The 13390-nt window shown below is 57.6% G+C and overlaps 1 protein-coding gene across 7 annotated transcripts in view; it reads right to left on the minus strand.

Annotated features, from left to right (window-relative positions):
* CTBP2 (C-terminal binding protein 2) overlaps nt 1-13390 on the minus strand; it is a 159264-nt gene that overhangs the window by 21697 nt on the left and 124177 nt on the right. Inside the window, exon 1 of one of the 7 annotated variants that reach the window (XM_013983857.3) lies at nt 10882-12982. The exons of the other annotated variants lie outside the window; for them this stretch is intronic. Coding sequence (XP_013839311.2) covers nt 10882-12550 — 1669 coding nt within the window. The 5' untranslated portion in view covers nt 12551-12982. Of the gene's footprint in view, nt 1-10881; nt 12983-13390 lie in introns of those variants that run through there. 7 annotated transcript variants of the gene reach the window in all.

A 13390-nucleotide genomic window follows, 5' to 3' on the forward strand; every position in this document is an offset into this window, starting at 1 on the left:
GTGACACCGGGTCTGTATGTCCCCCCCAGATCCAGCCCCCGTGGTAGCCCTGCAGCACCAGAGGGAGGACGTGGCCAGGGTGCGAGGGCTGCAGACTCGGGGCTTGGGGAATAGCGGATGCCCAGGTGTAAGGACCCACTGGCTTTCCACCCCAGGTGAGGCTGGACCGCTGCCCTGCCTGCTTTCCTACACCGGCTTTCCAGCTCAGGGCTCTGATGGAATTCCCTGGGGCCGGTCTCTTACTGTTGCTGGGGATGGCCAGGGTCATACGACCCCCAGGGGCCTGTGCCTCCCCCACATGCTTCTTCCTTGTGGCAGTTCCCCCAAGAGCTGACTTCCAGGACCTCACCTGAGACCACCGCTAATAAAGCATGAACGTCTCAAGGACAAAAGGGGGCTCCCAGGACACTTGCGGACAGGGCCCTGGGGACCTCACCATTGCGTCTCTGCATTCTGTGCGGGCGATGACCCAAAGCTGGGGCTCACCCTGTCGTTCCCGGCCCCCGGCTGGCGGTTCCACAGCAGGAGCCCGAGACTGGCCAAGGGCTCAGCTGTGGGCATCTGGGGCCTGCTCTACCCTGAAGTGGCAGCTGCCACCTCTGGTTCCAGCTCACGCCCCAGAACCCTGAGGTTCTGAACTCAAGGGCCCGGCTTTCCAAATCCTGAATTGCTCTGGAGCTCAACGAGAGGCCAACCTCGGCTAAGATTTACCTGCAGAAAGGTTATGGCAACAGCAGCCTGCAGCCCGGGGTCCCTCCTCCACGGGAATCGGCCTGGACCTCACAGTGACCTGCCTGGAAGCTGGAAACACCAGCTTCCCAAGTTGTAAGTCCCGCGGCTGGCACTGCTGCGCTTGGACATTTTTCCTCAATTGACTTTTACTGCATCAATAAAATCACCGACGGGCCACAGGTGAGCCACACATGGAAGCCCAGGTTTGGGCAGCTGCGGCACGGTGAGCAGGCAAAGCCTTGTATGGTCAGTGCCAGGACGAAGAGATCAAACCAGTCCTGTTTCGAAAGGCTGCTGGGCTGGGCCGTCCTCCGGCACTGTCGTGTTTGAACCCTGATTGCTGCTGTATCACCCACGAGGAAGCAGAGGCCAAGGTGAGAGGAGCTTGACCAAGGTGGCGGAGTGAATATGATGCAGCCAGACTCAAACCCAGATCTGTCTCCCACCAGTGGCTCGGCCTCAACCCCGGGGCCTCATGGCGACAACCACGTCACCCTGGGGATCCACTGTGCAACCTGACAGCAACAGAGCCACAAGGCCACCCCGGGCCTGGGACCCACCCCCTCTGATGGCAGAGTGCCAGGATCCTCCTAGACATACGGAGGGAGTTTCCCAGGTGCCATCTGTCTGTTTCCAGGGCTTCGCCGAGGGGGACGTCCCACGCACTTAGGCACAGGTGCCGCCGGGCCATCTAGCTACACCTGCAGACAGAGCCTAGCCAGAGACCAGCTCCTTGGACCTCTCTCTGTCACTGTGCAGAGACTCGCTCAACACTCAGCTTGTTCATGGCGCGGATGACAGGGCATCGCAGTAGGAAGCCATCTCTGACCCCCCAGGTCGGGTCTCCTCTCTGAATTGCTTTTTGCCGTCCCGAGAAACATCCCAGAATGGGGAGCAATCATGGGTTCTCTTAACACAAAACCCAACAGCAAACCCAAGGGCCGCATGCAAGGTGCACCAAGTCTGTTCTCCTTCCCTGGGTGGCGGGGGTGCAGAGACCCGCACCCTGCAGGGAGGCCGAGCAGCCCAGAGCCATGGTCTCCCCCTGGCGTGATGGGGCTGAGCCTTGGAGGCATCCAGGGAGGCCCTGCCCACGGTGGGGGGCCTGCCAGTGGAGGCATGGGATATTTCGTTGGAATATTTCTCAAGTTCTAAAAATGTACCATGGCAACAACAGAAGGGGATGTTTGAGAAAAATAAAGTAAAATAAAGATGAGAAAGGAATGAACTGAGGCCAGGAGTCTGGCAGAGGCAGGGGCTGCTCGACCACGTGCTGGCCTGGGTGCCATGGGTGCGTGACTGGCTCTCGCAGGGCAGGCAGGCCTCGGCGGGACCCAGGGAGGCCGCAGTCAACCCAGCATGAATCACATGCCCTGACCCCTCTTCCAGGCGAGCCTGGCACCCAGTAGGTGGCCTTCACACCATCGGACAGAGCAGGGCCAGGAAAACCCTAAGAGGGGTTCCCAACCAGGCCAAGGATACCCCACTCTTTTGGTGCCTGGAAGGGCTGTCCTTCCAAAGCACAGCAGCAGTATGACCCCGGCTCTGCAGGCCTGCCTGGCCAAGGTCCTCCTGGGGCCACAGCTGACGTGTCACATGGAGAGCAGGCCTAGCCCTGCACGCTTGGCGCCCGGAGCCCTCCTGTCAATGAGCCAACCTCAACTCCACCAGCGCCCCTGAGGAACAGGTGACACGGCCTCCTCCCTAAGGGGCCCTGGAAGAGCCTGGCGGGTCCAGGCTTATTCTTCTAACCAAATTGCCTGGGCCAAGGACCCCTAAAACTCAAAAACTGCCCTGCTTCTTAGTATGGCAGCCGCTAAGGCCGGGATGGAGACAGAAAAAGGCCAACGCTTTCAGCTCACTTCCTTTTTCATGGGACCCTTAAAGACCGAGTGATTCTTAAGGACCCTCTAACAGGCCTGCTGTCCAGTGGGCTGAGGCCAAGCGTGCTGCCCTCAGGCCCGAGAGAAGCCAGGAAGCTAATTTTCCCAAGCCCCACAGCTGGTCGGATGTCCCCGCCCTGCTCTTTTCCTCTGTAACTTTTTCTTAAACTCTAACGACTTCTAAAGCGATCCAGGCTCAAAGCCCAGTTCACAGGAAGACACGAGAACCCATCACAAAGTCATATTTATTCCTTCGAATAAAAAGCATCTAATAGAAAACTCCCCAGCAGGGAAGTTGGTTAGGCTGGGAGGTCAGCTTTAAGCACTGTGGGTGGAGGGGGAAGGGGACGGGCTGCTGGTGAGAACATCCAACCCGCCAGGCAGAGCCCCTTCCACTTCCCCACAGACTTGGCCATGCCCACCGGGGGCCGGACTGCGGAAGTGGCAGACACCCGGGGAGGAAGTCAGCTGTTAGCTGCAGAAGCAGCCTGGCCGGGCCCCAAACCAGCGCCTGTGAGCTGATTTAGCAACTTGGACAGAATGAGGCCCTAGTAAAAATGTTAACAAAGTTTCTAGATGAGATGCAGGAAGTTGTCACAGCACCTGGAGCCTGTGAAAGCGAAAGTTCAGGTTGAGATACCCTGCAGAGGGAACACTGCAAATCTAGAGCTGATGCTGAGTCTTTGGATGTGTGCTCAAGGGCAAGAGAAATGCCGCTTGCGACTGCTCCGTAAGCTGTTTTTTGGAGCAATGGGTTCCCTGGTCCCATCTTAGGCACAATGTAAATCTTGCAAGGGATCTCATTTCCCACTTTACTTTGGTTGCCAGGAAGCTCCGAGTGAAATTCTCACCCGCCCTGGTGCACAGGACTGCAGGGCACGCTCCCTGCGCTCTGGCCCTGGTCACCTTGCTTCGTTTCCCACAGGTACTTTTCCATCTACTCGATTTTGCCCTTGTGTGTGCTGGAGCCCTTCCTGACACTCAGGCGTAAATCCTCTTAAGACCAAAGAACAGTTTGCATTCCATTTAATCACCCAGAAGAATTAATTCCCTTGACTCTTGGAAAGCAGCACTGTGCAGAGCAATCGGGACTGGCTCTGAGGTAGAGCAGCACGGACCCACGCACAGCCCTTTGGGTGCCCTGGATGCCACCCAGGCTCCCCATCCATGTGCAAAGGCTGGGCCGGCCCTCGTGATGTGGTCCCCAGGGCTCTCTGGGGATGCGTGTGCCCATCTCCCCACTATCACACTCAGGGAAGGGAGCCTCGGAGCACCCTGGGACTCCTCCCGCTGACACTGACCTCGGCCTCCAGCATGGGCCCCCCTCCCCGACTTCCCACCACTGCTGAGCTTCCCATGCTGTCTACAGCGCTGTGCTGTGCTTGGTGGTTTATCCTGACACAGCGACTGGGCCCAAGTCTGGAGTCAGACAGGCTGGGTTGAGTCCCTGCCCTGCTGTGTGACCAGGGGAAGACGGCTAACCTCTCGGAGCCTCGGATTTGTTGCCTTCAAAGGGGGAATCCTGAGATTCTTCCTGCAAATTTGGACGGCGATTCCTGGTCCAAGAGTGACATTTACAAGTATCTACTGGGCTGGATAAGTGCTGGATTCCCTCGAGGCTGGCTCCCCCGCGAGCCCTGCAGGGGGCGACGTGACCCTTTCAAGTCCGTCTTGGGAGAGGCCCCATTTCCCACGGGCCCCCCCAGCACTTCCCACACTTGCAGGGGGCATACGGGAACCATAGCCAGGAGCACGGCGCAGAGGCCTGTGACTGGTAGACACGCGGCACTGGAGTTCCCTCACCAAGCGCTCCCACGTTTAAAGGAGGAACTGGGCCATTCTCCCTTCTGGGATCAATTCTCAACGGTGCTCAGAGAACACGCGGCCCGCCCTCTCCGTGGGGACGAGTGTTTACAGCTTTGGCTTCTGTGCTCCCCGAACAATGGCAACGGCTGTTTATCATTCCTCTGCTGGGCACCACGGTGGATCGATTTCACTGCCTGGTACCTTCCCGTTCCCCGAGCAGGAGGGAGCAGGTGAAGTGAACAGTCTTTGTGGTTTCTCCTTTACAAGAAAAACAACTAAGAAAGTTCTTTGTCTAAGTGAGCCTCAGATGGGGTAAACACACCCTACAGCAGTGCATTTCACTTCATTACATTTCAGTGCTGAGTTGCTAACGTGGGCTAATCAGTTACAGATTAAACACTGTTTCCCTTTCATAAAATCCCATGCAGTAGCCAGAAACCTGTGAAATATCTTTGGAATATTTCATACAACCTTGGGCAACCTCATACAACCTTGGGCACAGGAAATAGGTTCCAAACACCTGAGAATCTTCGATGTTTAATTTCTGTTGGTTTTTCTCTTGGAAAAAATTGTTACTAAGTGAGACCCAACCTCACCCAGCTCAGCTCCCTGAAAACAAAGCAAACGGTGCTGGCACAACAAGGATGATGCGGTGGGAACCCCACCTCACTCCAGCTTCAAAAGTGGAAGAGCTGACACTACAAAAGCCTCAGGAAGAAAGCAGGCACAAATCTTCAAGACCTTGAATGAGGACACCAAATCCACAAGCAACCAGAGAGGGGGGAAAAGAAAATGGCATCATCAAAGTCAAAGCTTGCGAGCCTCACGGACAATACGAAGGACATGAAAAGACAACCACAGGAAGGGAGACGTATCTGCACATCAAGGACCGGATACGGGAAGCCGGCGCGGACCCCGGGGTTTGCTTCCTGGGCCCAAGGCCCACCTAGGTCCACCCAGGAGAGTTCAAGTGCAAGAAGCCCAGCGCGGAGTCTTGGCCGGACACCCAAAAGCAAGGGTCACGGGAGAGAGCAACCAGGTAAAGGCATCTGTTGGCCTTGCCTGGTCTTGTCTGTAGACTAGGCTCATGCACTTGTGCCTCCCACTCTGTAGAACTTGCTGGAAAACCTGGCCTGTGCCATGGACCAGACTGCCACCCCTTTCACAGATTTCAGAGTGAACCATCCCTGGGGGAGGAGTTTGGGAAGAGATACTAATACACAAAACTATTATCTAAAAGACCAAAGCCGTGTCCAACAGGCAGCTTTCCAAGGCCTCGCTCCTGCGTGGAGCCACTTTTTAAACCTGGAGACGATGCCCAACGAGAGATAAGCAGGCAGGGCCAGCCTGTGCTGGGCATCATGGGGCCGCTCAGGCCACACCAAGAGGGTCTAGTGACAGCAGCTGGGGCAGGGCTCATCTACCCCCGTGAGAACAGGAATCAGTTCCTTTAAACAGACTTGTGGAAAAACACAGCAAGGAGCAACTTCATGAACGGGCTTCTGTGTCGCAGACGACATCGGGCAGAAAACTCTCACTGCCCTCAGAGCCCTGCAGGTACCAGGAGGCCATTTCACCAGCAAGGGCTGGGGGCCTTCCAGCCTACGAGGCAGAGAACGGGGGGTTCAGACCAAGTCCTCGGAGACTACACCCCTCATCCCACGACACGCGCCCCCGAGAGCGGGAGTGAACGCTCTCAGGGTGGGGGTGGGACGCCAAGCAGAGGGGGCTTGACAGGAACGGCCGGATGCCCAGTTCTGCGAAAGGGTTGTCGATGACCCAGGCCTGGCGGTGCGACCTATGCCCCAGCGTGGACCCTGCTCCCCTTAATGCTGCCCTCCGGGCCCAGAAGGACCAAGTCCCCAGGGTCAGAGGAGGCAGTTCTGAGGGCCAGGGGGCTGCAGGAGAAGCCGGGTCTCAGCCCAGAGTCCGGCCTGAGAAGTGGCCAAGAAACAATGACAAAGGACAAAAGCACTGGTGTCACTGAAGGCCCAGCCGAAGGGGCACCCGAGGAGGAGGGACCGTGAGCCAGAGAGCGCTGTCGACTCCAACCCCACGCACGTGGCCAGCCCCAAAGGCCAACCAAGTACGCACGCAACCCCGGAGGCCGTCCCCTCTGCTGACCTTGGGCTTGTTCCAGGTGCTTTATTTGGAAGGGCCTCCCCACCTGCCAGCATCTCGGGAGTGCAGGTTCCCCCTTGGGGCTCCAGCGGGAAGGGAGACTGGGAGAGAAGGGACCTGGCCAGAGAGGAGACCTGCCAGCTGGGCCTCGCTGGCTCCCCTTCCAGCCCCACGAGGCTGGGATTCTCAGTGGTGGCGGACATGTCACTCTACAAGAAAAGCCTGGGAGACGCCCCAGAGTCACAGCCAGCCCTTACCTGCCTTTGTGGGCTGCATGTCTCACGCACACAACCACCCCGCACTGGCTCAGGCAGCAGCCACACCCTGCCCAACCCCCCCCGCCCCGTTTGCAGTTTGACGGTCACCCCGGAGTTTGAGCTCTGCAATCATCCTTCCCAGCTGGTGTAAAAGGCTCCTGGGGGGGTGCTTTTCCGAGGCCTTGCAGGCTCCCCCATCGTGTCCCTATCCTGACCCTTGTTTCACAGCAAGCGACTGTCCTTAACCTCAGTTAACTGTATTAACTGGGGCGGGGGGAGGCGCAGGCAGAGGAGATGCACTTGAAGACCAGGCTGGGGGCCAAACATCTCCCCCCAGGCCCAGAACGATGCTGAGGGAACTGGCCGAGCTCAGGCCTGCCCTACCCAGCCAGCGGTCTGTACTCAGGGACCCGGTCCTGCACAGCAGCCCCGGTGGGGGTCCCGGCCCTGCACAGCCTGCAGGATCCTGACAACACGAGGCTCTTCGGTGGAAGAGCTGCTTCACCATCTTGCTGCTCTGCAGGGCCAGCTCGGGGGCACCGTCCCCACACCCAGCTCCTACATGTGACAGGGCGGGGGCTGGCCGACCTCACCCTCTTTGGGCTGGCTCTGCGTTGGGGGTGGGGAGCGGATGTGATCAACCGGTTTGGTGGGACGGTATCTTTGCGGCCTCTCGGTGACCTCCTCCAGGCTGGCAGTTGCGGGGGTTATCACCCTCAAAACCAGGGAATGGTCTGGAGCCACCGCCCCAGCAGAGATCTCCATGCACAAAGGCAAGGACACGTGAGGAGGCCCCAGGCGGGCGAGGGCCCGATGGGAACAATCCCCCATCTGATGCTGATGTGACTTCCTCTCCAGGAGACCTGGGATGTCAGCACCACATCAAACACTGCCACAAAGTGACCAGGTCTGGTGACAGCTAGCACAGTCACACAACCAGCCTCTGCCACTGCAGACCCCCAACCGCCCCGGTCCTGTCCTGAAGGGACTTTGGGCAGTGCCCCAGCAACTAGAAGGGGTCACAAATGCACCTCATCGATCGAGTTGCATCCAGAAAAATGCCTGGAAGGAAACTGAAAGTGGGCTGGGGCTGCGCATCTCCCAGCAGGAGCTCTGAGCGCGCGTGTGCGGGGTCTGCTCCTGGCTGAGCCCCTGCAGCCTCTGCGTGCTGCTGTGTTTGGGGACGGCGACACGGTGAAGATGGCTGCAGAGCTGCTGTTTACACGCTGCACCCGTCACACTGAGGCCGAGGGTGACAGCAAATCCTTGGCCGTGGTTGACACCACGTGAGCAGTGAGTGGGGTGGGGGTGGGGGAGACATCGCTGGGTTCCAGCCACGGCCAGAAGGTTCCGAAGCTTGTGCCGCAGTCAAGCAGGTCAGTGTGTAAACGGCAGGAGACCCACCAGGCGCCGACACTCACGCGGGTCTGACATGGGGTCCGACTAATCCCAGGGCTCGGGGGCTGGGGGCTGTCCTGGGGCCTCGCCTCACCTGGTCACCCTCCACTGCCCCGTCCACAGACTAGCAAACGGGAGCCTGTTATTTACACCAACAAAGGCAGCAACCAAGATGAGGCAGGCAGTTCGGGGGCAGAGAAAAGCAAATTATCAATGAAAACACCCACTCGGGGATGCTTCGTACAACGCAGGGGACAGAGAGCCAATGTCTTGTCATAACTGTAAATAGAAAGTCACCTTGAAAAATGTGTAAGAGTCAAAAAAATGCAAAGATCCAAAGCACACAAAAACAAAACCAAGCACGTACAAATCTACACACACCCCTGCAAACGCGCGCAGATCGCCCCCCAAAGGGAGGGTCCACTTGCCAGCATCCGCCCCCTCCAGATCAGAGGGAGTTAGAGGGAAGACCTGAATAGAGATTTATTCGTGCTGGTTGTGCGGCAAACGACCCAGGCGGCTCCATCTGGATTTAAGGATCGCCTCCCCCATTTCAGCTCAGCTCAGAAGCCCAGGCGGAGGGGCTGCCCCCGTGAGCTTCAGGTTCCTAGACCTGAGGTCTTCGGGGCTTTCTGCAGCCGTAAATGTTATCCTCTCGGGAGCAGAGCCACGGCCCGGAGGGAGACTTCGGGTGCCAGCAGATCTCAATCTGGCTCCTGACTTCATGAAGCCTGCCACACAAAATGCCATTTATAGCGGCTCAAAGCTCCCACCCTGCTGGTCCCTGCCGCACTGCTTTCGGGGAGGGCTATAAGGACACACGAGAAGGAATGAGAGGCACCACTGCTATGGGATAGATCATCTGACAGCGAAATTTATTTGCTGGCAGACTTCTGGGCACTGGCTTGCTGCCATGCAAATGAAACAAAAATCAATATCCCCTGGTCTGCAAAACCGCGTGTTAACAAAATCACACTCCAAACAACTTAAATGAGATCCCTCACCCCATATCCAAATAACAGTGACTGTTTCTGTTAGGAGGCAGTGCAAAATCAACAGAAAAAGAAGAAAATAAGGCAATTTAACAGGTCCTCCTTCAGCAAAACCTTTCCAGGACTTCAGCGGGGAGATAATCTTTCTGTGATTATGACCAAACCCTCCCGTTGCTTAGCAACACATAATTAAGGAATATGTTTTCAGATCCGCTTTGCAAGCCCGGCCATTATCAGATGAAATTACTGAAGCAACAAATGTCATCGCCATGCAAATTAGTTGGTTGCAAAGAAAGAATGTTTGACTGTGAGGGGGAAGGCATGGGCCCTGGGAAACATTATCTGACTTTTTGCCTGTCACACACTGATTTAAAAAAAAAAAAGTCAAATAAATTTTATGATAAGGGTTTAAAAAAAAAAAAAAAATCCATACAGGAGACGAAACCAGACTCTACAGTGAGAGATAACAGGAAAATCCAGCCAGTCCAATGTCCCTTTAGAAATAAGAAAAACAAAACAAAACAAAACAAAAAAACGTAGGTGGGGGCACCTCATAAAGCAACAACAGCCATCAGCCTATTAATAGCCAAATCACCACCAGCTCCACCAACATAACAGATAAACATAAGGCGGGATCAGGCTCCCAGACCCACCCACAGCTACATACAGGTACTTTCAAAAAGGCACATCTCATTTTCACCCCCAATTTTCATCTTACTACCTCTATCCTATAATGTTAGTTATTCAGAAAAGAAGCATTCATTGAAAAAGGATTTCGTTTTCTAAATTATGTTGGGAAGACAAGGGGAGGACAGGAAGAAAGCTGGTTTACAGCTAAAATGGCCAGTAAAGACTCTAGAATAGAAACAAAAATTCCTAAGTGTGGCTCAGAGGATGTCCACCTGGAACTTGAGACAAATGCCCCGGGAAACACATGCATTTGGTCACACTTGTTTCATGTTTTAAAGAGAACCAGCTAGGATCGTTCTCTCTCCGCTCAACTTGGAAATACTTTCGTTCCGAGCAGTAAGCAGAATTCCCAACTGTGTTTTCCAATCTGCGAGGCTGAGTCTGTTTTTGAAACAGGGAGTTCTAAGGGATTTCAACATCTTGCTTTGTTGAACACACAAGTCTGGAAGCACACCCGTTCTGACTCCGCAGTGATAACTCCTACCTCTGATGCTGCGGAGGTGCGTCCCTTGCTCTAATGCCCTTGAACGCCGCACGATCTAAGGGAAGCCCTGGAGAAACACCCTGCCTCTTCCAAAGCCACTGAATGGGAACTGCAGAAAACGCCACCCCTGTGAGCTGACGGCTTCACCCTGTTCTGAATGGTTTGGGGGTTTCTGCCTCCACACAGCTGTGTTTCCTCGCCATCCTCACCATCAAGGGAAAAGCACAAATCAACCTGAGCTCCTAGAGGCTGGGGAGGCAATGCCATGCCAGTGGGTGCACCTGGACTGCAAACCCGTCTCACCCAAGAGAAGCCTTGTCAGCTGGCTCGCTGGTCGCAGTGCTGTTTGGGTGTGTGTGTGTGTGTGTGTGTGTGTGTGTGTGTGTGCGCGCCTGAGAGCCCGTCAGGGAGTGGACCTGGTCTCCCCGGGCTTGTCCAGAGAGCAACAACCACCTGCCCCGTGTTCAAACCTCCGCCCCCAATGGCCCTCGAGGTCCCCAGCAAGGAAAGGGCATTACTTGGTTCCGGTGTGAGCATGGTGGACACGATGATAGGGGCCCCCGTCCGCCGGGCCACCTTCTGGTAGGGCGGGTGAGGCGTGTGGAGGCTCTGGCTGGCCGGTGGCAGGGTGGAGGGCTCCACGGGGACGCCGGGCTTCCGCAGGAGCTGGGGGCTGCCGTGAGGGCTGGGCAGGGGGGACGCGGCCACCCTGCACTCCCGCTTCAGCAGTTCCATGGGCACCGTGTACGCCGTGGAGTAGGCTGTCCTGGGGCCCGGGTTGGTCAAGGCCACCCCGGCCTGCGGGGGGTACGCAGGGCCCAGCCGCGCTGTGAGGGCGCAAGGGGTGGGAGAGCTGTACCCAGAGTTGGGGGGAAAGTGGGGGGCCTGGGCGCCCACACCAGGGGCAGAGTAGGTAGCTGTCGTCTCTAGGAGATGCTGGGACGGCGCGCTGGCGGGCCGGCGAGCGTGGTCTCCTGCCCGGGGAGACGCTGCCTGCAGGGGACCCACCGGCGGGGGCTGCAGGGCCGAGGCACCCAGAGCAGGCAGGTCACCGTGCAGCTCGCCTCGGTGGCTGAAGCTGCTGGAGCGTGTCCGGGGCAGGGGGCCCCCGCGGCCCTGCCGGCGCAGCTGCATCTCCGTCCGGCAGCTGCTGGCCAGGCGGCTCAGGACGCGGGCCTGGCCCAGGTTGGGCGCCACACACTTGACATCCGTGTCCTCCATCGTGGCCAGGACAGCTGGGGAGTCGAAGCCCTGCTGCAGCAGGGCCACCAGTGTGGCCTCCGCCACGCCCTCCGCCCGCAAGAGGGCCAGAAACTCAGGCATCACACTCCTCTTCCCACCGCCAGGTCCCCGGAAGGCGGACAGGTCAGCCTCGCCATCCTCGTAAGCCATCCTGGGGTGGGCGCTTTCCCGGGCAGGCCCGTAGCCTCGGTTCAGGGTGCCCGGAACTGTCCCCGTGGCCACCTCGGAGGCAGCAACGGCACTGGGGTCCACGACCAGGCACGTGGGGGCCACCTGCCTGGCAGGGGCAGAATCCATAGGCCTTTCGCCCACGTCGTTGTAGACCTGGCTGGCAGGGTAGATGGGTGCCTCTGCCGCATACCTGCCATCCCCCGGCTCCCCAGTGTACCTTGCGGGTGATGGCGCCTGGCTCTGCGATCGCTGCCCCGGAGGGACCATTTTACCTCCGGGATCCCGGTAGCTGGGACCAGAGTCCTGCAGGGCGGGGACCTGGCCTGGCACTGGCTCCCAGGTCATCCTGCTGCCCGGGGCTCCGTAACCTGGCAGCAGCCGGCCGACTCCCAGGTCGTGGTGGTGCCGGGGCTCTCTGGGCGCCTGGGGGGCTGCGGCCGGGTCACTGCAGTAATCCCGCGGCAGCAGGGCTCCGCGAGCCGACATCACCGCCTGTCTGCTGTCATAAAGGGCCAAGTCGGGAACGGAGCTCTTCCTTCCGGCCACCGCGTCGTAGAAGGCTTCCCGGTAGAGGCCGGGCTCGGCGGCCCCGGGCATGGAGACATCCTGCAGCCCAGGGTGCAGCCGCTCGTGCCAAGGGCCCTCTCCGCCTCCGTCCGTCAATGAGTTTCTCCTCCCCGGAGGCTCGGCGATCTCCCAGGGGCCCGCGTACCACCCGGCAGCATCCCAGCTCTGAGATCGACCAATATTTATATGCCTGCTGGGAACCGGCATCGGAAAAAAAATGACTGCGGCCGAGGCCGAAGAGGAAGCCTTTCTTTATAAATCTTCAATTACATACATCAAAACCAGACCTGGCTGGATTCTAACCCTTCCGAGACAGCAGAACAACCAACTGGGTTTTCTATTTCAAAGTACGGCCTGAATTATTAATCCTCCGAAACCTTAGTAGACAAAACACAACACTCACAGTAACTTTTGCCTCACTCTCCAAAGGTAGCACCAGAGGTCTATTCCTACGGCTCAGGCCAGAAAGGAGGCTGCATCCAGCCCGGCCGCCCCCCTCCCGGCCGGTGTGCTCACATGGACCTCGGCTCTCTCAGCGTGCGGATTAGGAGCTAAATAAAACCCCTAAAGCTTTTGTTCCATGTGACATCTCATCAGACTGATGAAGCCGACTGCGGGCTCCATCCAGGCCCCCGACCTGCAACTGGGAATTATTTTCACCCCGCGGCTCGGGCTTATCTCCCTCGTCCTCACTTTTGGGAGGAGCACTGCCCTCCCCCGCCCCGCACCCCCTCCTCCTGCCCTAAAGGGGCCCCCGCCCCCTGCCCCTGATGGCCTAAAAATGACAGGAGGAAAATAGAAAAAGACTGCTTTAATGTCAATTCCATCTTAATCCACCCTGATGAAATGTTAACCCACTGCACATGGCTAAGAACAAATTAAACGTGAACAGGCAGGCAGGATAAAAAGGGGGAAAAAAAAATCTCACTCATGGTTCTAGAGCAAGAGGTTCCGGGAGCAATGGGCCAGGTCTGCAGCCTGACGCCTGGCCAACGTGGAAATCTGGCTCGGAGACGGCACTTTGGGTACAAATCAAACGAGTGACTG

Source organism: Sus scrofa, chromosome 14, assembly GCF_054392235.1.
Source record: "Sus scrofa isolate SSC_HxYL_T2T_F1_AM1 chromosome 14, Sscrofa_HxYL_maternal_Yorkshire_Landrace_v2.0, whole genome shotgun sequence".
Lineage (NCBI taxonomy): Eukaryota > Metazoa > Chordata > Mammalia > Artiodactyla > Suidae > Sus > Sus scrofa.